General features: G+C 44.5%; 1 protein-coding gene across 1 annotated transcript; it reads left to right on the top strand.

The window, feature by feature from the left end:
- Positions 1-16692: 16692 nt before the first annotated feature.
- Positions 16693-22405, top strand: hpxb (hemopexin b). The gene is made up of 10 exons (XM_014151787.2): positions 16693-16909; positions 17646-17668; positions 17961-18080; positions 18586-18743; positions 19551-19704; positions 19878-20090; positions 20435-20521; positions 20606-20736; positions 21172-21319; positions 21524-22405. The coding sequence occupies exons 1-10, from the start codon at positions 16848-16850 to the stop codon at positions 21748-21750; spliced, it is 1323 nt and encodes a 440-aa protein (XP_014007262.1). The 5' UTR covers positions 16693-16847; the 3' UTR covers positions 21751-22405.
- Positions 22406-22489: the final 84 nt, after the last annotated feature.

The raw sequence follows: 22489 nt of genomic DNA on the forward strand, positions 1-22489 counted from the left end.
AGCTGAAGCGGTAGAAAGTTTCAGGTGGCGGTGCTCAGCTCCGGTGAGCTCCTGTCCAAGTCAAGCGCTGCTGTTAACAGTAAATGATCATACTGTAGAAACGTGCCAGTCCCCAAGTCAGTAATCTATGAGCAAATATAATTTCACTGCCATGTAAGTCAACATTATACATCTGAATGAATTAATAATAAGTCAATCAAAGTGGTGAAATGAATGGATGTCATGAAAGATTAATGCTTGACATTCTCCAGGTTGGTGTGCCTGAGCTGTAGCTGAATGACTCCAGGTTAAAGCGAACCAGACAGAGATTATATGGTTTATGCCATTGAGTAAGTTGTATTCCTTGTAATGCCATTCGGTTAAGTGTATTCCAACATTTGTGGTATGTACAGCTTTTAGTATGTTCCACTCCATTTCATAGATTGCATTGAGCATGGCAGTGTGTGGGTCTTTCTATACCAGGGTATATTCAGTGGGTTTCTATTTCTGTTTCACTCTCTCTCTCTCTCTCTCTCTCTCTCTCTCTCTCTCTCTCTCTCTCTCTCTCTCTCTCTCTCTACCTCTCTACCTCTCTACCTCTCTACCTCTCTCTCTACCCCTCTCTCTACCCTCTCTCTACCCCTCTCTCTCTCTCTCTCTCTCTCTCTCTCTCTACCTCTCTCTCTACCTCTCTCTCTCTCTCTCTCTCTCTCTCTACTTCGTCTTGTTCTAGAGGCGAGAGATCAGTTCGCAGCAGTGGGGAGCTGGTGTTTGGCCTGGGGGGCCTCGGACACAGATTCTGTCATTGTTCCACAGCTGCCACTCTGCCCACCTCCCCCTCCCTCATCCCTCCCTGTCCTTCCTCCATCCCATCCACCCCCTGGGCCTTCTCCTTCGCTACGGTCCATCCTTACCCAAGGGCGTCACTCTCCTCCGCCTCTCTAATGAAGAGTGACACATGTCCAGAGGACTGATTCTAACTCTGAAACAAGGCCCTGCCCCTGCCTCCCCCATTTTGGCCCATTGACTACGGTGGTGGGGCTCGGTGGTGGTGGCCCCTGCCACAGTGATGAGAGGATATACCCAAGAGGCATCAGCAGTTACAAAACGGGGCGAGCAAAGGGCGATTGCAATTCTATGAATTATGAAGAGCTAATTGTTTTTATTCATGAGATGTGTGATTGATATTAGGGGAAAATGAAAGTCTCTAATTGTCCTCTGATATGAGGAATGTCTATAGAACCGGACAGTCTGCCGTTGGGCGTCTTTGTAATGGTCCGCTGACACATCACTCAACATAAATCACACTGCGATGTTGTTCTCTGACAGTCTGTGACAGTTTGGTTTGTAGTTGTCTGCCATGCACCCATTGTTGCCACATCCCAAGTTCGGAATCAATACGGATGTGCAGCTGCAATCTATGGATGGAAAATGAATGTGACTTAAAACAATATCCCCCCCCGTGAGGCACCACGTGACCCATAATTAACACCCAGGAGGGAGAACACCTTAACTGACTCAGGTAAGCGTAAATGAAAATGCGGGAGAAAAAAAGCAGCAAAGCAGCACATACCTGATGCCATTAAATGCAATTTCCCCTGTGTGTCAGCCCCATCCATTTGTCAGCTGCAAACACTGCACGCTTTATTAAAAAACTCATCCGCTTCAATTAACTGGCCCTGCAAAGCAGTTGAACTCCGCTTTAATCCTGTCAAGATGTTTAAACAGGCAGAGTGTTACATACAGGAGGAGGACATCATTTCAAAGCCCTGTCAGATTTATTTCTCTCATAGGTGGAGCAGTGGTACTGTATTGGCCAATGTGAGTGTTTTACCTCAGCGGTGTAGCGTTTCTAGCTCCACTGACGTGACACCAGCTTCACAAGACCCAGTGTGTTTCTGCAGCTTCCTGTGGAGCCTCAACCCCCTCCCACCTCGCCCCTTCCGATGGGAGGTGGCTGTTGGCACGGTGCTGTCGCCAGGGGAACCTGGGTGGGTGGCGCCGACAGGGTAGGGAGAGAGGTGTAAATTGGGTGAGTGCTGGATGCAAAGCCGTTAGTGGAAGCTGGGGAAGTTTCTCTCGCTGCTTTGTGCCACACACTTACACCCCTGGAGGGGATAGGATTATGAGATAGAGAGAGAGAGGGAGAGAGAGAGATGTGGCAGGGGAGGGTCATGGGGTCATGATAGTGATCGTGATTGTGGGTAAACAGGTATCCCCCCCCATCAGATCCCATTTATCAATTTGACGTTAATGAAATATGAAAATGTAATCAGCGAAACAGAATTTGAAAGGCAAGCAGGTGTGACTCTGCCTTTGATCGTAAGCGCTCCCCGCCGTAATTACGCCCGGAACCGTTCTCCACCATCAGGGGGCCAGTTCCAGATTATGTATTTTTAATCAGAGTTGTTAGCATCCGTGATGGATGCCCATTTACTCAACACTAACCTCGGATGACGTCTGTCATGTTCACTAGCTGTGCATTAACATGGCTGTCCTGGGCATTACTGCGAGGTGAGCCTCCTTCGACAAACCCCCACCACAGCCACATCTATAGGACTATATGCCTCTGGTCCCCATGTCTTACCTACAAACTACCCTGATCTACTGTACTGTAGGCTACTGCAGATTCAGCCAATTACCAATGTGGCCTTTGAGGCAAGATCCTAAACACTGGCCATTCTATAAGAGTTGTTTCATGTATGATGAAACCCACATGTATTACGACATTTCATATGTTCAACCCTCTACCTAACGATTACATTATACACACTGCTGCTGCATACTCTCAGTAGAACACACAACATGCCATCTAAACATATGTTCACACAGTTCATTTAGAGATAAAACAATGTGTGTTTGTCTTCCCAGTGAGTGTGGGCCTAACTGGACCGTGCACTAACCTCACACAGCTGCATAGCCCCCTTGAGGGTGTGTGACACAGGCGACTGTTGAGAAAACACTGGCTGCACACAGAGCCTTTCGTTTCCGTACAACAGTGTTCTGGCATACACAGGCCCAGTACTACTGCTCAGTCTCTGACTCCGTCAGATAGAGTTAGCATCAGCTGTATACTGTAGCCTACACTGTCAAGTTGATGTCATTGCATTCCATTGAGTTCTGCTGCTAAGATCTGTTTGTGAAAATCCTAATTTATTCATACCTCAACTGAAATATACACTAGTCCACACTACATGCAAGTTTCATATCATCCACATGCTGGCGGTTTGAAGAGCACATGGAATGGCACAATCAGAGCTCCAGTGTCTCTAAATATCCCTGTCAATCAAAAACCCGTTTCGTCTGAGTGCGTTTTCTATCTGTCAAGGGTCATAGAGAGTGAGGATGAGGCCTCCTTCCATCCATCTCTCCATCCCTCCCTCCATCCCCCGGATCCTCGGAGGTGTATCTCCACCTTGTGCATTTCGTCTGGGCATGACCTGTTGCTAGGTAACCCTGGGTCACAGCTGCACACTAAAGCGGACCCTTTTTTATTTATCAGTGAGTTATGTGGGAGACAGGCTGTAATTTATTAGTTTGATATTGCAAGGCAGAGCAGAGTTTGGGATTATAAAGGAGAGGGCCTATTGCTCATCAGAAAGCTCATTCTGAGTCCATGCTGGGTCCCACTTGACAGCATTCCACTCAGACCATCATAAAATTGTAGATTCACAACCTTTTTTACCAAGTAAATGATAAAGTATTAACGGATACAAAACACATGATAATTGCCTTTTTTATAGATTTGGTCATAGAGCAAATGTTGTCTGACCTGACCTTGCAAAAGTAGCTATCTCAGTATAAACCTGTTTTAATGTTTGTATAGTTTCATATTTTCTTTGTGAGATGAATGTTACCAATATGTACAGTATTGGTAATGAGGCAGTTATTGTGGAAACAAGTAGCCTTTTTCAGTTTCATACATTTTCTACAATTACATTGACAAGAAGCAAAAAATTAACTGTGTTACATTTCCATGATTTAATCTTGACGTTCCAACACTTTGGTGCGGCATTAATTCCTGCTGCATCTGTTGTAGTTGAATGTGCCAAGCAGGCAGGCATGGGCTCCCTTTCCCTGTGTTTACCTCGTTGGCCTAATGAAAGCACACGGTCGCATCCTGGTCTCACCAATGACGCGCTTTGTTAAATTCTCCCTCTAATGTGCGTGTGATGAATATTTCTCAGATGATTCCTCTAGGCCATATCTGATCAAAACAAATGCACCTGCACTTTTTGCAACTGCAACTCCCCTGAGACCAGTAAAAATTGACTCCCTGGCTTCCTCTACGAGGCAATTATGTGCCATCTGTTCCCTTCTTGGTGGTTCCAGCTCGTTTTGTTTCTGCGATTGTTCCCCTAATATCATACCCCTGAAAGTGTTAAAAGAGGGGGGTACACAAAATGAGGAGTGGCATCGGAGGAATTAATCAAATGTAGCGGCAGAACCGGATCTGCACCTTTGAAAGACAATAGTCCCGTTAGAGAGAACAGACTATTACCATATTTATGAACTCATATTGAGAGATGCAAAATAATAAGATATTATGTGGAATATGACTTTTTTGTCCATCTCTGGTATTCAACGAGTAATGTTATTTTCTTAATTATTTAGCTACGCTTCAGTCGCCGTGTATGCGGGGAAAACCTGACATGACTAGGATTAAATAGATCATATTTGGTAATAACCCATATGTGGCGCTGTCGTATGTGTTTGTAATATAAGGCATGATGTATCACATTATGTTTTGTTACAGTAACTATTGGTTCCATTACTCTTTGTCACACAAACAGAAGCGAGAGGCATGTAGATTTAATTGCACCGTGGTTGGAGGCGGGCGTGCAGCTGGCTTGTGGAGTTTAACAGTCGTATCAATAACATGCGAGGTCTGATACGACTATGGGCCAATATCATTTCCCATTGATGCTGACAGACCAACGATAGTAATAATCAGTCAGACAGCCAGGCAGGGAGCCTCCAGGACTCGGCGTGACATTCAAAAACACTGACGTCTGAGGACCCATCTGTGTCTAGGGAGAAGTTTCACCACGTGTGTGTAGCTCCGTGAAGGAGTGTCGGACAGTGAATGCTGGATCTCATGGAGGAAATAGCTGTTAGCATCTCAGGCTAAAGAGGAAGCAGAGGAACGAATGGTCTTATCAGTGGTTTGGAGTGGTGGGCTCTCAGCTAGCAGAGGACACAAAGTCACAACTGGTACTGTCTGTCGCAGATGGGCAGAGATAGTTACAGTTCATAGTGTTAAGATGTGATGGTAGGCCTACCTATTTAATCTGAGTTTCTGATATAACATGGGTATCATATCTTCCTGACATCCTATATGTCAGAGAGCATTGTTCCTAAGAAAACGTATCATATCCAAGTTGATAGGTAATATGTTTACTCCCAGACGCATCGGTGCATAAACTACACCTCCGTGTTTCACAGTTCAAACAAGTGCTGGTTTCTTCTTCCTGATGAGTCATATTCTTAGGTCCCCCAGGAGGGAGGAGCCTAGCAACCGAACAAACAGAAGACTGGATTAAACGCTGATCATAATAAAGAGGACGAGAAGGATAGATACTGTGGTGCATGACTGAGAGACCTATCTCAGCACCAGGCCAACTAGAACAGCAGCGAACCATGGGCCCAACCCAGTCGACCCAGTGATAGGACCAGTAGTTAGCCACCACAGCAGGCCCAGTGTTAGAGTAGGTAGCCACCACAGCAGGCCCAGTGTTAGAGAAGTTAGCTACCACAGCAGGCCCAGTGTTAGGACCAGTAGTTAGCCACCACAGCAGGCCAAGTGTTAGAGAAGTTAGCTACCACAGCAGGCCCAGTGTTAGGACCAGTAGTTAGCCACCACAGCAGGCCAAGTGTTAGGACCAGTAGTTAGCCACCACAGCAGGCCCAGTCTTAGGACCAGTAGTTAGCCACCACAGCAGGCCCAGTGTTAGGACCAGTAGTTAGCCACCACAGCAGGCCCAGTGTTAGAGAAGTTAGCCACCACAGCAGGCCCAGTGTTGGGACCAGTAGTTAGCCACCACAGCAGGCCCAGTGTTAGGACAAGTAGTTAGCCACCACAGCAGGCCCAGTGTTAGAGAAGTTAGCCACCACAGCAGGCCCAGTGTTAGGACCAGTAGTTAGCCACCACAGCAGGCCCAGTGTTAGGACCAGTAGATCGCCACCACAGCAGGCCAAGTGTTAGAGAAGTTAGCCACCACAGCAGGCCCAGTGTTAGGACCAGTAGTTAGCCACCACAGCAGGCCAAGTGTTAGAGAAGTTAGCCACCACAGCAGGCCCAGTGTTGGGACCAGTAGTTAGCCACCACAGCAGGCCAAGTGTTAGAGAAGTTAGCCACCACAGCAGGCCCAGTGTTAGGACCAGTAGATAGCCACCACAGCAGGCCAAGTGTTAGAGAAGTTAGCCACCACAGCAGGCCCAGTGTTAAGACCAGTAGTTAGCCACCACAGCAGGCCAAGTGTTAGAGAAGTTAGCCACCACAGCAGAACCAGTGTTAGGACCAGTAGTTAGCCACCACAGCAGGCCAAGTGTTAGAGAAGTTAGCCACCACAGCAGAACCAGTGTTAGGACCAGTAGTTAGCCACCACAGCAGGCCAAGTGTTAGGACCAGTAGTTAGCCACCACAGCAGAACCAGAGGCTCTGGCTGGATTAATGCAGCACCCTGATACACCTCCACTGAACCACATACACTGAACAGAAAAAAAATATATAAAATGCAACAATTTCCAAGAGGGAAATCTGTGGATCTAAGCTGTCATACACTTTGACCCCGAGCATCCCAAACATGCTCAATGGGTGACATGTCTAGTGAGTATGCAGGCCATGGAAGAACTGGGACATTTTCAACTTCCAGAAATTGTGTACAGATCCTTACAACATGGAGCTGTGCATTATTATGCTGAAACATGAGGTGATGGCGGCAGATGAATGGCCCGACAATGGGCCTCAGAATTTTGTCATGATATCTCTGTGCATTGAAATTGCAGTCGATAAAATGCAATTGTGTTCGTTGTCCGTAGCTTATGCCTGCCCATACCATAACCCCACCACCACCACTCTGTTCACAACGTTGACATCAGCAAACCACTCCCCATACAACACCATACACGCTGTCTGACATCTGCCTGGTTGAAACCAGTATTCATCCGTGAAAAGCACAATTTTCCAGCTTGCCAGTGAGCATTTGCCCACTGAAGTCAGTTACGACGTCGAACTGCAGTCAGGTCAAGACCCTGATGAGGATGACGAGCACGCAGATCAGCTGACAGTTTGTGCAGAAATTCTTTGGTTGTGCAAACCCACAGTTTTATCAGCTGTCCGGGTGGCTGGTCTCCGACGATCCCGCAGGTGAAGAAGCCGGATGTGGAGGTCCTGGGCTGGCGTGGTTACACGTGGTCTGCGGTTGTGAGGCCGGTTGGACGTACTGCCAAACTCTCTAAAACGACGTTGGAGGCAGCTTATGGAAGAGAAATTAACATTCAATTCTCTGGCAACAGCTCTGGTGGACATTCTTGCAGTCAGCATGCCAATTTCACGCTCCCTCAATACTTGCGACATCTGTGGCGTTGTGTTGTGTGACAAAACTGCACAATTTAGAATGGTTTTTAATTGTCCCCAGCACAAGGTGCACCTGTGTAATGATCATTCTGTTTAATCTGCTTCTTGATATGCCACACCTGTCAGGGGATGGATTATCTTGGCAAAGGAGAAATGCTCACTAACAGGGATGTAAACACATTTGTTCACAAAATGTGAGAGAAATAAGCTTTTTGTGCATATGGAACATTTCTGGGATCTTTTATTTCAGCTCACGAAACATGGGACCAACACTTTACATGTTGCGTTTATATGATTGAAAGAACAATGATGTTAAAAAGTTTAGCGAACATCTGAAATTCATACACTGCGCTCTAAATTTCATACACTTTGTTGTGGAACAGTAATAACATTCCACCAACCTGCAGGTGGACTGCTGTTTATGTAGCATTGTAGACTCAGGAGGTTGACAGTGACGCACTAACCCTCCCAGAATACTGACGGTGACAGTCAGTCTGATGCAGAAAGGTGCTATGAGTGTCTTGTTCTGCCTGTTGACGGCACTCATGCAGACGGTTAGTAAGTGGCCTCCACTAGAAAACAAGAGTGAACAAGTAAAACAAATGATTGATCTTTACTATTGTAGGCCTACTCCATACCAGAAGTAACTACCAACCTATAGAGATGAAATTACAATTGAAGAATTTTTTTCCCGTATATATTTTAGCAATTGAATTATATGTCACTACCAACCTCACTGCTGTTGTGATGGCTACGCAGATGGACAGGGCAACCCCATATGCCACAGCTGGCTGCAGTTCCAGTATCCATTGAGTTTTCCATCACGGAAACCAACTGGTGACGATGAAGAGGGCTGTCCCGAAAAACTCTGCAATGCTCGGGAGAACGGGTTGATGTTCTTCTTTTCAGGAGGTTTCTCACATTCACCTTTGCATGTATGCAAGGGCTCCCGAGTGGCGCAGCGGTCTAAGGCACTGCATCTCAGTGCTTGAGGCGTCAATACAGACACCCTGGTTTGATTCCAGGCTGTATCACAACTGGCCGTGATTGGGAATACCATAGGGCGGCATACAATTGGCCCAGCGTCGTCCGGGTTTGGCTGGGGTAGGCTGTCATTGTAAATAAGTATTTGTTCTTAACTGACTTGCCTTTTTAAATAAAAAATAAATACAAAGGGCTGTATTGGTGTACCAAACATAGCTCATTTTGATTGTTTACCAAAGTTAATGGCAGAATTACCCTAGCTGGCTACAGCAGCTAACATGAAAACACACTCTCCTTCCTTAGTAATGGAGTTAGCAAACGTTTTTCTCAAAACAATCCAATTTGGAACACAATTATAAAATACAGCAGGTGTCAAAAAATGTCAGGTTTTGATTTAGCTTGGTTGTTTTAAAATCAATATAAACAATGTAGCTAAGTTGCTCAAGTCATGGGGAGTTATGCAAATTGCTCAATTACACCCACAGTGCGAAAGCAAACCAACCCAAACAGATCTATATGGGCTCACAGACATCATCAATATCAGAACAGCAGTAGCAAGTCATACAAATTATCCTTCCTTTGCTATCTGCCGACATCTAGTGGTTATAGCGTGCAAGTGAAATGATGTTTCACCTGTGATCTCTAAATCTATTTGACTAATATTGTGCGGCGCCTCCAACATAGTGCATCATCATGATGTAGCCTATTGACCTTTTGACAAGTTATGACCGTGCAAGGGCATGGGATGGTTGGCTGTGGCATCTTGCTTGAAACCCACAGTACACAGATTTTAAGTTGGATGGGGTTATCTTGCATCTTGTCATGTGATCTGTCAACAGGAATAAGGTCAGTGTATAGTAGGCTGTATTATGTTGAGGAACTTGAATTTGGGTTTGATATGGGTTTGACAGAGGGTTTGTGTGCATGAGAGAAATGGACAGTGTAAGGGGATTCCGATATGCAGTCTGAACTATTCTGAAGAGTGAAGAATGGGGAGAAAGAAAGAAAGAAAGAAAGAAAGAAAGAAAGAAAGAAAGAAAGAAAGAAAGAAAGAAAGAAAGAAAGAAAGAAAGAAAGAAAGAAAGAAAGAAAGAAAGAAAGAGGAATAGCGGGAATGGGGCTGAAGGGGGTGTGACGGAGAGGTGTGTACGGGACAGAGGAAGGATGTGACGCTGTAGGACGCAGCACAGAGAGCAGTGGAGGAAAAGGAGTGCACCTGACCCAGGTAAGATCCTTTCTGCTCTATATGATCAAGGCTAATAGAATGAATAACAAAATATAGGAAGTACTATAACTTTGCATAAATAGGTTTGTACAAGTACTGTGCCCGATATGTCAATGAACTCTTGATAGATTTCTTTGTGCCACAAATTGTCATTGATTTTACTGTAATTTAACTACAATTTGTTGGCATTGTAATGTTGACCTTTTCCTTGATGAGCGTTTTAAGTAAACCTATAAGGATCTTTTGGGGGATCTTTTAAAATGTATTTCTGACATACAGTATTTTGTCAGTTATCATACTTATACAGTAGTGGATGTTGAACACTTGATACTGGTGAAGGTGTCCTCAATAGGAATGTTATCGTTTCCACTCAACACCTCAGCTAGTGCCATGCAGGTCCCTGGGTAACTTAGCAACCAGGGTCCCTCATTCAACATTTAACTGGGTAATGTGAGAGGGGACCGGTAGCCGCACTCCGACAGAGTGACTGGGATTTGTTTCACACGGACACACAGGCCTATTTTCTCACATTCCATCAAACAAGTACGCGTCTGTACACCTGTCAGTTATTCTTTGGACTGGTTATATTCAGCAAAATGTGAATTGGGAGGCAAGTTTCTGTTTTCAAATGTCTTTATTTTTTCTTGTGATGTTTTGTTCTTTTAAATATATTTTATTCCAATTGCATGTTCTGAGTGGGTCAATCGGGTTATTTTTTACACAGATTATATGTTTTTACACGGGTTATCGGTCCTAGATAAATACAAAAGAGAATGAATATGCATCATGAAAAACTGTGTTTTTACCCATTGACACTCTGAGGTCACATGTTTCCAGGGGGACCTTATTGTGCAGCGCACTGAGGTAAACTGATACCCCACTCTTTCATCCTAGAAAAAACCTTGTTGTTTTGCTTCAGGGGCTGAAAGGTTTCTCTAACTAGGGCTTCATACTTAACCTACAGCGCCGTGAAAAAGTATTTTCCCCCTTTCTGATTTTCTCTATTTTTGCATATTTTCTATAATGAATGTTATCAGATCTTCAACCAAAACCTAATATTAGATTAAGGGAACCTGAGTTTACAAATAACACCAAAAAAAGGATACTTCTTTTATTTATTTAGTTAACAAAGTTATGTAACACCCAATTCCCCTGTGTGAAAAAGTAATTGCCCCCTTACACTCAATAACTGGTTGTGCCACCTTTAGCTGCGACGATTGCAACCAAACGTTTCCTGTAGTTGTTGTTCAGTCTCGTACATCACTGTGGAGGAATTTTAGCCCACTGCTTTAACTCAGCGACACTTGTGGGTTTTCAAGCATGAACTGCTCGTTTCAAGTCCTGCCACAACATCTCAATTGGGATTAGGTCTGGACTTTGACTAGTCCATTCCAAAACTTCAAATGTTTAGCTTTTTAGCCGTTTTCATGTAGACTTGATTGTGTGTTTTGGATCATTGTCTTGCTGCATGACCCAGCTGCACTTCAACTTCAGCTCACATAAGGATGGCCTGACATTCTCCTGTAGAATTCTCTGATACAGAGTAGATTCAGATTCCTTCTATTAAGGCAAGTCATCCAGGTCCTGAGGCAGCAAAGCATCCCCAAACCATCAGACTACCACCACCATGGTTGACCATTGGTGTGAGGCTCTTACTGTGGAATGCAGTGTTTGGTTTTGCCAGACATAATGGGACCCATGTTGTCCAAAAAGTTATACTTTTGACTCATCTGTCCATAGAACATTCTTCCAAGCGTCTTGATGATCATACAGGTGCATCCAGGTGCTTTTTGTCAAACTTCAGTCAGCCATTATGTCTTGCAAAAACCAACGGTCAAGCATGGTAGTGGTAGTCTGATGGTTTGGGAAACAGGCATCTGTTTCCTGTTCATTGTCAGAGCAGAAACATACATATCTTTTTTGAGTCTGTTGTTCTTTGATTACCAAAGTGTCTGTCACTGTTTGAATAAAGATATGGTACAAATCACAGATTGTTGGTGGCACCTTCATTGGGTAGGATGGGCTCGTGGTAATGGCTGGAGCAGAATTGGTGGAATGATAGAACGGTTTCAATGTGTTTGATGCCATTCCATTTGCTCCGTTCCAGACATTATTATGAGCCATCCTCCCCTCAGTATCATCCAGGGGTAAAAATTTAGTCTTTCCTTGTCACTCAAATATGAGACCAACATCAACCTTTATCTTGCTGGTCATTTTACACAAATTCAACTATTTCACACTCTTTTCCCAGGATTCAACAGCAAGCTGAAGATTTAAACATACCAGACCAACAAGAAGATTCTCAATTTTCTCCTCCATGATGTTAATGAGGTCTCGCTCCAAGAGAAAAGCCTCCTTCCCTGGCCTCTCATCCCTTATGTCACCCACCGCCCTGTCACCCACCTCCCCCAAACAGAGAGACCTAAACTCCCCCAGGGGGTCCATCTTCGCACCCCTATCCCTTACCGATCCACCCAGCTGGGTGACGCTGGCCCTCTGCAATGTAGAGCAGGGTGAGAAAGAGCTGCAGAGCCTTAGAGAACGACAGACAAGTGAGGTGGAGCAAATTAACCGAGAGCTTGACAACGCCATCATTGAGGCTCAGAGACAAGAGCGCCGACTGCTGGAAAAAGTTGAGCAGGACCACCGAGAAGCCCAGCGGCGCCTGGAACAGGTGAAAAGGGAGAACGCTGCGGCGGTGCGGGTTGGACAGTCCCTGGTGGACCGGCAGCTCCGCAAACTGGGCCAACTGAAGGAACAGGTCCAGAGATGGGGTGGAAGCAGTGGGGGACCCAATAAGAACCAGCTTCAGAGGGGTGTGGCAGAAGTTACACAGCCTTGGGAAATCTCCCTCTCCTTAAAGAGGGTCACTTTTCAGCCAGGTACGCAGCTGAAGGATGTTAGGTTAGGGGAGGTAGAAGTCCAGGATCAAAATCTGAACTACCCTATTGGTGTCTGCGGTGAAACAGGGAAGAAATGTGCTCTTCACTCAGGGGAGATGAAGTTTGGAGACCGTGGATCATTTGAAGTTCGGAAGGACTTTTCATCCGCATCAAATAGTGGGAGCATGCGTGTAGTCAGGAAGCTCTGCCTGTCCACCACAGACAAGGATGAGCCAAAGTCATCAGTCTCAAAGCCACCGCTCAGTCCCCGGCATCGAGGAGCATCTGAGTCATCCATGGATGAGGAGCTAGACACACATGACCAGGACCTCTTCCTGGCTATCCCTCCAATCTCCAGCCAAGGGGTGTCGGAGGGAGAAGAACCAGGCTGTGGACAACCTGGAAACAAGAAAAGCTCCATCCTCAAGTGTCAGAGAACGCAAAGGACTCTGGTTCTCGTCCCCAGCGAGGAACCCTCCTGCCCTCCAGAAGGCGGCAGATTTGAACATAGTGACCAACCACAGACCTCTCCCAAGACCAGTCGTGGAGGACCCCATCCCAGGTACAGCCTCCTGGACCTATCTTCAAGACGCGCTCGCTCGCATCAAAGCCTGTCACCCAGAAAATCCCCCTGTGGAACATCCACTAATGGGGGGAGTCCCCTATCCCCGACTGGCAGTGAGGACTGTTATGCCTACATCACCAGCCCCTCTCCTAGTAACAATGTCTCCTTGAACCAGGAACACCGACGCGCCATGTCGACGGCGGACCTCACCAACAAGACCCGTCCCTTGATCAATGGGGGAAAGGGTGCTCACCTGAGATTTAAGAGAGACAACCACTCCTGTCTATCATCTGCCTCCTCAACCCTGGAGCAAGGGAATGGATCTGAGTCTGGCGGCAGAAGCCCCACAAGCTCGGATGAAAGAGAATCAAGATACCAGGGTAGGAGTGTACGTTCTAACCGTGTGAGCCAATCTCTGTCCATGTCGGCTATTTACAGTGAAAGCCACGCTACAGCCAAGAAGAAACAATCAGACAATAGAAGGAGAGACAAACCAGGCCCAATCTTGAGAGACCTGGAGGAGGAAGCAGGTTCAAGTGCCTTTGAGTCAGCAAATCTGATCAAGCAGTTTGGAAAGCAGGGCTCAGGGCGCTCCGACTTCAACCTGCCCAGCGGGCTCCACGCCACTGTCAAAGGGCAGCTCTTTGTGGTGGACTGTGGCAATGCCCGAATTCAGGTGACCGACCTTCAGAAGTATGTTGTGCAGCAGGTGTCCCCTACCGGAACTGAGAGATCCGCCCGCATCTGCAACTACTTTGATGCGGCTGTGAATGACAAGGGCCTTATTGTGCTGACCTGTGCTGCAGAGCGTGCCGTGTTGGTGTTCAGCCGTCATGGACGCCTCCTCCAGACCTTCGGGGGTAACGTGATAGGATCCACCCATGAAGAGCTAGATGCACCCAGGGGAGTGACCGTCACCCGTCTGGATGAGTTCCTGGTGGCCGACATCAAGCGTGGAACTCTAACTGCCCTGATGCTGGACTCCAAGACAGGCGCCAGGCTGGAGCGCACCATAATCACAGGATTCCATAGGCCCTACCTGGTGGCTGCCTGCCTGACCTCTGGGCTGATGGCTGTGTCTGAGCGGGGCAATGAGACAGGCCGTGCGCCTTGCATCCGAGTGCTGGAACCTGGCTGGAACACCATCCGTGTCCTGGGGGTGTGCTCCGGCATGGGGCCCGTCCTGGCCTGCCCCTGGGGCCTCAGCATCGACAGTGATGGGGATGTTCTGGTGGCAGACTGGGGCAGGTTGCATCGTGTCCTGCTGTACCCTGCCAAGGGCTTAGGCTGGCCACTTGTTACCCAGGGACTGAGCAGCCCCAGAGGCCTGGCCCTGCTGCCGAAGGGCCAGCTAGTGGTGTCAGACAGCATGAACCACTGTATCAAGATCTACCAATACAAGTCAGGCATTGGAGGGGTGAAGTTGTCAAGATGAGGATGGAAAGATGAAGATGATGAAGAAGTAGGCATTCACTAGTGAACACCGATGCAGATTTCAGTAAATAACAACTACTTTGGCATAATCCTAGATCCTGTTGAGAATTTCATGTTCTTCTAGAAAAAGGGAATCATAAGTTACAATGTAGGGTACAAATTGTGAAAGAAGACACTGTATATAGTTGTGGAGAACAGCAGAGAAGGTTACATCTTTATTACCACAGAGGACAATTTAATTTGCAGCAAATGTTTTAGCTTGTTTTTAATTTGCCCATTGTCTTAAATGTGATAATCATAGTTTGATAATGAACCATATGAAACTTGTGAAGTATAGCAGTATATAACAAAAATATATTTAGCAGAAGCATAATTGTATTTTAATAGCTACTACAGTGTAGAGAGCAGTGAATTATTTACACCATATAACACAAAATGAAGGGTCCGTGCTATCCGGGAATCTTGGGACATCCCTACCCCATAAATATTTACGGTTAGGGTTAGGTAAGGGTTAAGGTTAGGGCTAGGGTAAGGATAGAGGTTAAGGTTAAGGTTAGGGTTATGGTTTAGAGTAGGGATGTCTCAAGGATCCCCACTAGCACTGACCCAAAAGTAAGGGTGGAACTTTATTTCTGTTATTAGAGTTATAGGTATTTCAATGAAAATTGAAGACACATTTTAAATGGCTTGCTGTTGTTATGAGTAGTTGATTACTCACAAAATAAACTAACTTTTTGCAAAATTGGCAATTTTATATCATGTGTAACAACAGGGTATGTGATGTTGCTGTAATTTCACCTCTGCCCTTACAAAAAAAGATTGCAGTTTTAAAACTGCAGTAAAAGTGCATTAACTGCAGTCTATTGTGGTATTTTGGACGCAGTAATTGCAAAATAACTGCAGTGTACTGCGTTTGAACTGCAGTTATACTGCATTGTAACTGCAGTTACGCTGCAAAATTACTGCAGTAAAAAGAAAGGGGTATTTTGGACACAGTATTTTGCAGCATACTGCAGTTATACTGCACTCTAACTACAGTTATACTACAGTGTACTGCAGTTACTGCACACTGCAGTCTGACTGCACATTTGTTTTGAAAGGTTGAAGTCTAAAAGCTTTTGAAATGCTGTCTATCCCCAGTAGTTATGTTGTGAAATACAGTCATGTGTAATAACCTACGCTATGGTCATGCCTCAGTAAAATTGAATACATTTATCAAGAGACTGACACCTCGAAAAACATTTGGATTGGATTTAAATGTTTATTTAAAAAAATTATAATAATACAATTATTTCACCTTTATTTAACCAGGTTGGCCAGTTGAGAACAAGTTCTCATTTACAACTGCGACCTGGCCAAGATAAAGCAAAGCAGTGTGACACAAACAACAACACAGAGTTACACATAGAATAAACAAACATACAGTCAATAACACAATAGAAAAGTCTATATACAGTGTGTGCAAATGGCATAAGGAGGTAAGGCAATAAATAGGCCATAGTAGCGAAGTAATTACAATTTAGCAAATTAACACTGGAGTGATAGATGTTGCAGTGTACTCATTCTTTATTTTGACTTCTTTCTTAGAAATCCTGTGTCTATAGTTTCAAATGACAGATCAAAGATAAGCAAGGGTCCTTCTGTCACAGACTGCTGTTTATCTCCCTGTCTGACTCTGATCTCTGGGCTCCTACTTTATGAACTCACTTGTCCAAAGTCCTGGCTAAAACTTGCCAAAAGTGTGCCACTCGAATCCAGGAAATGATATTTCATCTGACCCAATGATGTTGGCCAAACCAGATTAATGTGTAACATCCCAACATGTTCAATATTTATTAGAATTTGCCATATAAACATATAGTCGGATTTATACTAATTTTTAAATGTGCTCATATTGATTGCATTATATAAGATGCATATATAAAACAGTTTCTGCTAAATAATAATTTTGCAACAGCAAAAAGTCCTACACCCCCCTGCTCTTTCAGTAAACACAGCACAGAACTACCCACACTCCCCCTGCTCTTTAAGTAAACAAAGCGCAGAACTACCCACACTCCCACACACAAAAGGCACATTGGGAAATCCACCCACTTACAGGCAGATCCAGTATAAAAGGTCTGGTCAGCTCCTGCTCAGGCACCTTTCTCAGCTCAGCTCTCTTCGGTACCTGGACCCAAAGGAGGACCGCTCAACGTGATGCTTCTCTCCCAAACACTCTGCCTGTGCTTGGCACTAGCATTCACCTCTGCTGCTCCAACGTGAGTACTACTGATCAACTGCTAAACATTTACATTTACATGTTAGTCATTTAGCAGACGCTCTTATCCAGAGCCACTTACAGGAGCAATTAGGGTTAAGTGCTTTGCTCAACAGCACATTGACAGATTTTTCACCCAGTCGGCGACCTTCGGTTACTGGCCCAACTCTCTTAACCGCTGGGCTACCAAAATGGCATCTTATTATTCTCTTATCCATGTTCAGTGTAGCCACAGCAAAATACACTGCCTCTAAATTGCCTCTGTACTTTGTTAAACTGTTACTTTATTCAACACATTATGAGCTTCACTGTGCTTCACTGTGCTGTGTTAAGACATGTCTTATGCAACACAACTGGATACTATGCTGCTCAACATTGGCTGGGTTAGTTCCATAAGTTTGTTTGCAATATCACAGAGGTCAAAGGCAGGATCAATAACCCAAACACACAAAGAGCGGACAAAGTCAGTCGTGTACCTCAACACTTCTGTCACTGATTCACCCCGTTACCTCGTCATTACAGATCCCCTTCATATCAGTCAGGTATCCCTTTGAGCTGCTCTATTTGGAGTACGGCTGTGTATACTACAGCATCATTATTGGTCTATCTACCCAGAGGGTGGAGTTATGATGTGCAGTGTATTATCTCATTTCCCATCTCTATGACCTGACTCATGTCTCATCAGAATGAGGACATTATGGTTTATGATGAATAATGTCTGCTTTTTTTCTACGCAGGCTCCATGATGTAATGATGGCAGGTGAGTCTAAGATCCATATTCATTTAACAGCCTGTCAAAATGCAGGACCTCACAACTCGTTGACTGATCCAGGCATGCTAGGCAAGGCAAACAACTAGGGTTGCAACTTGCCACGGGCACAGGTGTTATTCAACTCCCTTTCAGCCCGTTACGCATGTCCTACATGTTTTTATATGAGAGTAGGATGCATGACTTCCAAATAACCACACCGCACCCTCTCATGTGGCGAAATGTTTGAATAATGAAAAGTCATTCAACGTGCCTCTCACCTTGACTCTGACTGGCCCATTAGACCACGACCACGACCACCACGAGGATCAGGCGCACCACAAAGCCAACCCAGACCGGTGTGACGGCATCGAGTTTGACGCCATCGCCCCCGACGAGAAAGGACACACCTTCTTCTTCAAGGGTATCAAAACCATGTTATGAGTCGTCTTTTTTACCCCCATTCTCCCTACAGTGGGCTTGTCATTGCCATGATATGTCATTATGTCCCCATCAGGATGGTTAGGGTTACGGGTACGCTCTTAGAAAAAAAGGTGCAATCTAGAACTTAAAAGGGTTCTTCGGCTGTCCCCATAGGAGAACCCTTTTTGGTTACAGGTAGAACCATTTTGGTTCCACGTAGAACTCTATTGGGTTCCATGTAGAACTCTTTCCCAGAGGGTTCTACATGGAACCCAAAAGAGTTCTACCTGGAACTAAAATGGGTTTTCTTATGGGGACAGCCGAACATCCCTTTTGGAACCCTTTTTTCAAGAGTGTAGTGGATTAGTTAGTGGGTATTTTGATATGGGCTAACATGACCTGTAAACGCGGGTTTGTACTAGATATTTTTGAAGTGTGTAAGGAGAGTGCAAGCTTACATTTCCATGAGTATATCTGATCCCAGATCTGAACTATGCTACTCTAAGGGGATCACCTGTGGAACGGCTTCACTGGTCCAGCTCAGGTCTCCAGTGCCTTCTTCAAGGAGCTCGATGACCACCATCACCTGGGGCATGTTGACGCTGCCTTCCGCATGCACAACAAAGAAAAACCTGGAGACCACGATCACATCTACTTTTTCCTGGTACTGTCAATGTCAATGATGTAGTCGATATCCATATGAATAGGCACTTTTACATCTAGTTTTACTAGTGACTCATCAGCTTGGGCAATCTTTTTAAAAGTCAAGTTATGCAATCATGTGTTCCCATACGTGGCATAGTAACACATGCCCCCTCAGATTTGTCCTGTAAAAAATACATCCAATATATATATATAGAGAGAGATTTATTTTGATTTTTTTTAAACATTTTTGGTTGTTGTTTCTCTGTCATGCTGCTAGCCACCAAGCAATTTTATGAAGTTGGCTTTAGCTAGCCCAGATAGGCTCCCAATCTCCCAACCGCATAACTAGCTAGCAAGAAGCCATTACAGGCTCTCAATCAAGTTGGAGTAGCTAGCTTGTCGAACTATCTTATCTGGCATGCTAGCAAGGTTGGTAGACTTTATAAAAGCAAGCAATAACTAAATGTACTGAATAAGACTCACATTCATTCAATCTTTTACCCAGATTTTAGCAGAGATGCGAAGAAGCATATTTAGTTTCTTTAAAAAAAATAAGCATCAGTCAGGAGTAGACAGAAAGCTTGAGATATGCTTAGATAAAAAAAGAAAAAGAAACATTTTTTACAAATAATTAAGCATAATGATTATGGCTCTAGATTGCAGGAAAAGGCTGTGCGGGTGTTTGAAAAAAATGTAATTCTCCAACTTCGAACCACCCCCTGCCATCCTCACATACCTTGTGTACCCTCAGATTTTGGGGTTGTAGGACACCTCTGACAGCATTCACTTAGTATACTCAGTATACTCCATCCCTCCTCCATTACAGGAAGACAAGGTTTTCAGCTACTATAACCACAGTCTAGAGAAGGGCTACCCCAAGAACATCCAGCTGGACTTCCCAGGGGTGCCCAGCCACCTGGATGCTGCGGTGGAGTGCCCCAAGGGAGAGTGTAACTCAGACTCTGTCCTATTCTTCAAGGGTAAGCCTGTTAACCCTTTGATACCCCACATAAGACCATAATGAACATTTCTCTGGTTTATTGTTATAAATATTTATAATTTATTCACGGACAACATACTAGGAAATGAGTTATGAATAACACGTTTTCTAGTCTTGATGTGAGCTGCCTTGCATATGCTTCCTCTCTCACAGGAGAAGAAGTGTACAACTATGACATCGCCACACAGTTAGTAAAGAAGAGACAGTGGGCCCACCTGCCCAACTGTACATCTGCCTACCGTTGGCTAGAGCAATACTACTGTTTCCATGGTCACAACTTCACCCGGTTCCACCCTGTATCTGGGGAGGTGAATGGAGTGTACCCTAAGGACGCCAGGCACTACTTCATGAGCTGCCCCAATTTTGGTAAGAGAACCATGCAAAGGATGTTACCCTTCCTCCTTTATCAAAATCAATTCATTGTCAGAGAAGGCTGGTGGAAAGAGCTATAGGAGGATGGGCTCATTGTAAAGGCTGGAATAGTGTAAATGGAATGGTATCATCAACACATCAAACATATAGAAACCTCATGTTTAACTCCATTCCATTCATTCCATTCCAGCCATCCTATAGCTCATCCCACCAGCCTCCTCTGCCCAGTGTGCATGCTGTGAGATTGAACAGATGAATGGTGAATGGTAATAACAACACCATTTCAGGGGAAAAAAAGCTTTTGGATTGTGTTGAGACATGTTATTGTTGGATTGTAGGCCATGGCGGGAAGGCTCCCAAATGCAGTGAAGTGACTCTGGATGCCATCACCTCAGACGACTCAGGCAAAACCTATGCCTTCACTGGTAAGAACTAAGCCTTTGTGTTCAATTGTGCGCACAACTCGCATAAGACAGTTGCCAATTTTCACTTCCGTCCCACTTCCTCAGGTCAAATTTATATGCGTCTAGACACACATCGTGATGGTAAACACACCTTCCCCATTGCCAGAACCTGGAAGGAATTGGCCAATGGCGTGGACGCAGTCTTCTCCTACAGTGACAAGATCTACATCATCAAGGTGGGTCAAAGGTTCCCGGATGTAGGGGAAGACAGGGACCTCACTTGCAATAAATAACATGTTCAAAGCTTTACTCACTACAGTACCCCTACCTATAGTATATGTACATGGCTACCTCAATGACCTCGTACCCCTGCACATCGACTCGGGACTTGTAGTCCCTGTATAGCCATGTTATTTTTTACAATTTATTGTTTTTCAATGTATTTACTCCTCGTGTCACTTTAACTCTGCATTGATGGAAAAAGACCCTTAAGTATTTCACTGTTAATCTACAACTGTTATTTACGAAGGATGTGACAACAACAAGAAATGGATTTGATTTGAGTATATACAAAATAACTTTTATTCAGTCAACTGTTTGTTACCCATCATGCCTCTGTTTGTCCCATGGCACATAAAACACACCTGAATGCCACCATTTCCGGTTGACAGGGCGACCAAGTTTACATCTACAAATCAGCAGCTCCCTTCACTCTGATTGAGGGCTACCCTAAAAGCCTGAAAGAGGAGCTGGGCATCGAAGGGCCTGTGAACGCAGCCTTTGTTTGTGCAGGTCACCATATTGTGCACATTATTCAAGGTAACTAATTGGACATTGAACTTGAGTACATTCAAATCTATCAACAAAAAAAAGTGTTGATCTTTTTACATCAATATTCACACAAAAAAAATGATTTTCCTGTGTTAGAAATGATTTGATATTGAGATTTTTAAAAAAGGGCTGCATTGGACCTTTACCACACTCAGTGAAAAACTATTTTCCTGTCTCTATGTCCCCCTACAGGACAGAAGATGCAGGACATTGACCTGTCTGCCACCCCTAGGGTAGTAGCCAGAGAGGTCCCACTGCCCATCGCCGGCATCGAGGCAGGCATGTGTGGCCCTGATGGCGTCAAAGTGTATGTGGGCTCTGAGTACTACCACTACGAAAGCCCCAGGCTCCTGGCTTTCAGCAAGATGTCCCCAGAGCCTAAGAAAATCACCCCAGACATGATGGGCTGTGTGGAATAGGAGTCAGTTTATGTTAGATACCTTTTCGAAGAATAACAACTGTGATCATCTGTACTCAATAGACAACATGGTGTTTTATTAGAAAATTTGCCAAACTTGCTGTCAAAACATATAATCACATGTTAAAGTAACTGCCCAGTAAAAGTTTTCTGTTAACTCATACCCAAATAATGTTATTGACTCATCCTATACTCTTTTCTGTGGCCAAAGCATACATTTGAGAAAAAACACTTCAAAGTCCCAGGTAAAATTTTTATCTCAAACAGACCATTTAAAAAATGCTTGCTATTTCCTCATAGAGGATGATATCATCAGCGTTCTACTCGCATTCATATTTTTAATGATCGGTATATGCCAAAACCATTCTGTTGTGTTGGGGTGCCCACACATCCTTCCCAACACAGAAAAGCTGCATTTAATCATACTTAATTTTAAAAATGTGGAAGGAAAACTATTTATCTCATATTGGAATTAATTATAGGACATATTTCATAGAAAACTGGAAGCACTGGGCAGTTACTTTAACGTGACACCATAACTCACAAGTCACCCAAACAATGTTTTTTAAGGTTCAAATAATACTTTATCACATTTTTGTTGAACATTTGTGTATGACAGAGATGAGTTGAATTAAAAAGATACAAAGAAACTGAAATAGTATGATTATATTGCATTCATTCATGAGATAATTAAATACAGGAAAAAATCATGAGATACAGTCAGATGAGTAATTCTACAG

This window comes from Salmo salar, chromosome ssa17 (genome assembly GCF_905237065.1).
Source record: "Salmo salar chromosome ssa17, Ssal_v3.1, whole genome shotgun sequence".
Taxonomy (NCBI): domain Eukaryota; kingdom Metazoa; phylum Chordata; class Actinopteri; order Salmoniformes; family Salmonidae; genus Salmo; species Salmo salar.

What these genes read in the sequence shown, in the direction of transcription:
- hpxb (XM_014151787.2), top strand. Translation starts at nt 16,848, where the DNA reads ATGCTTCTCTCCCAAACACTCTGCCTGTGCTTGGCACTAGCATTCACC. An exon ending in CATGAGCTGCCCCAATTTTG is followed by an intron (nt 20,091 to 20,434) that starts GTAAGAGAACCA and finishes GTTGGATTGTAG; the next exon opens with GCCATGGCGGGAAGGCTCCC. An exon ending in TATTGTGCACATTATTCAAG is followed by an intron (nt 21,320 to 21,523) that starts GTAACTAATTGG and finishes GTCCCCCTACAG; the next exon opens with GACAGAAGATGCAGGACATT.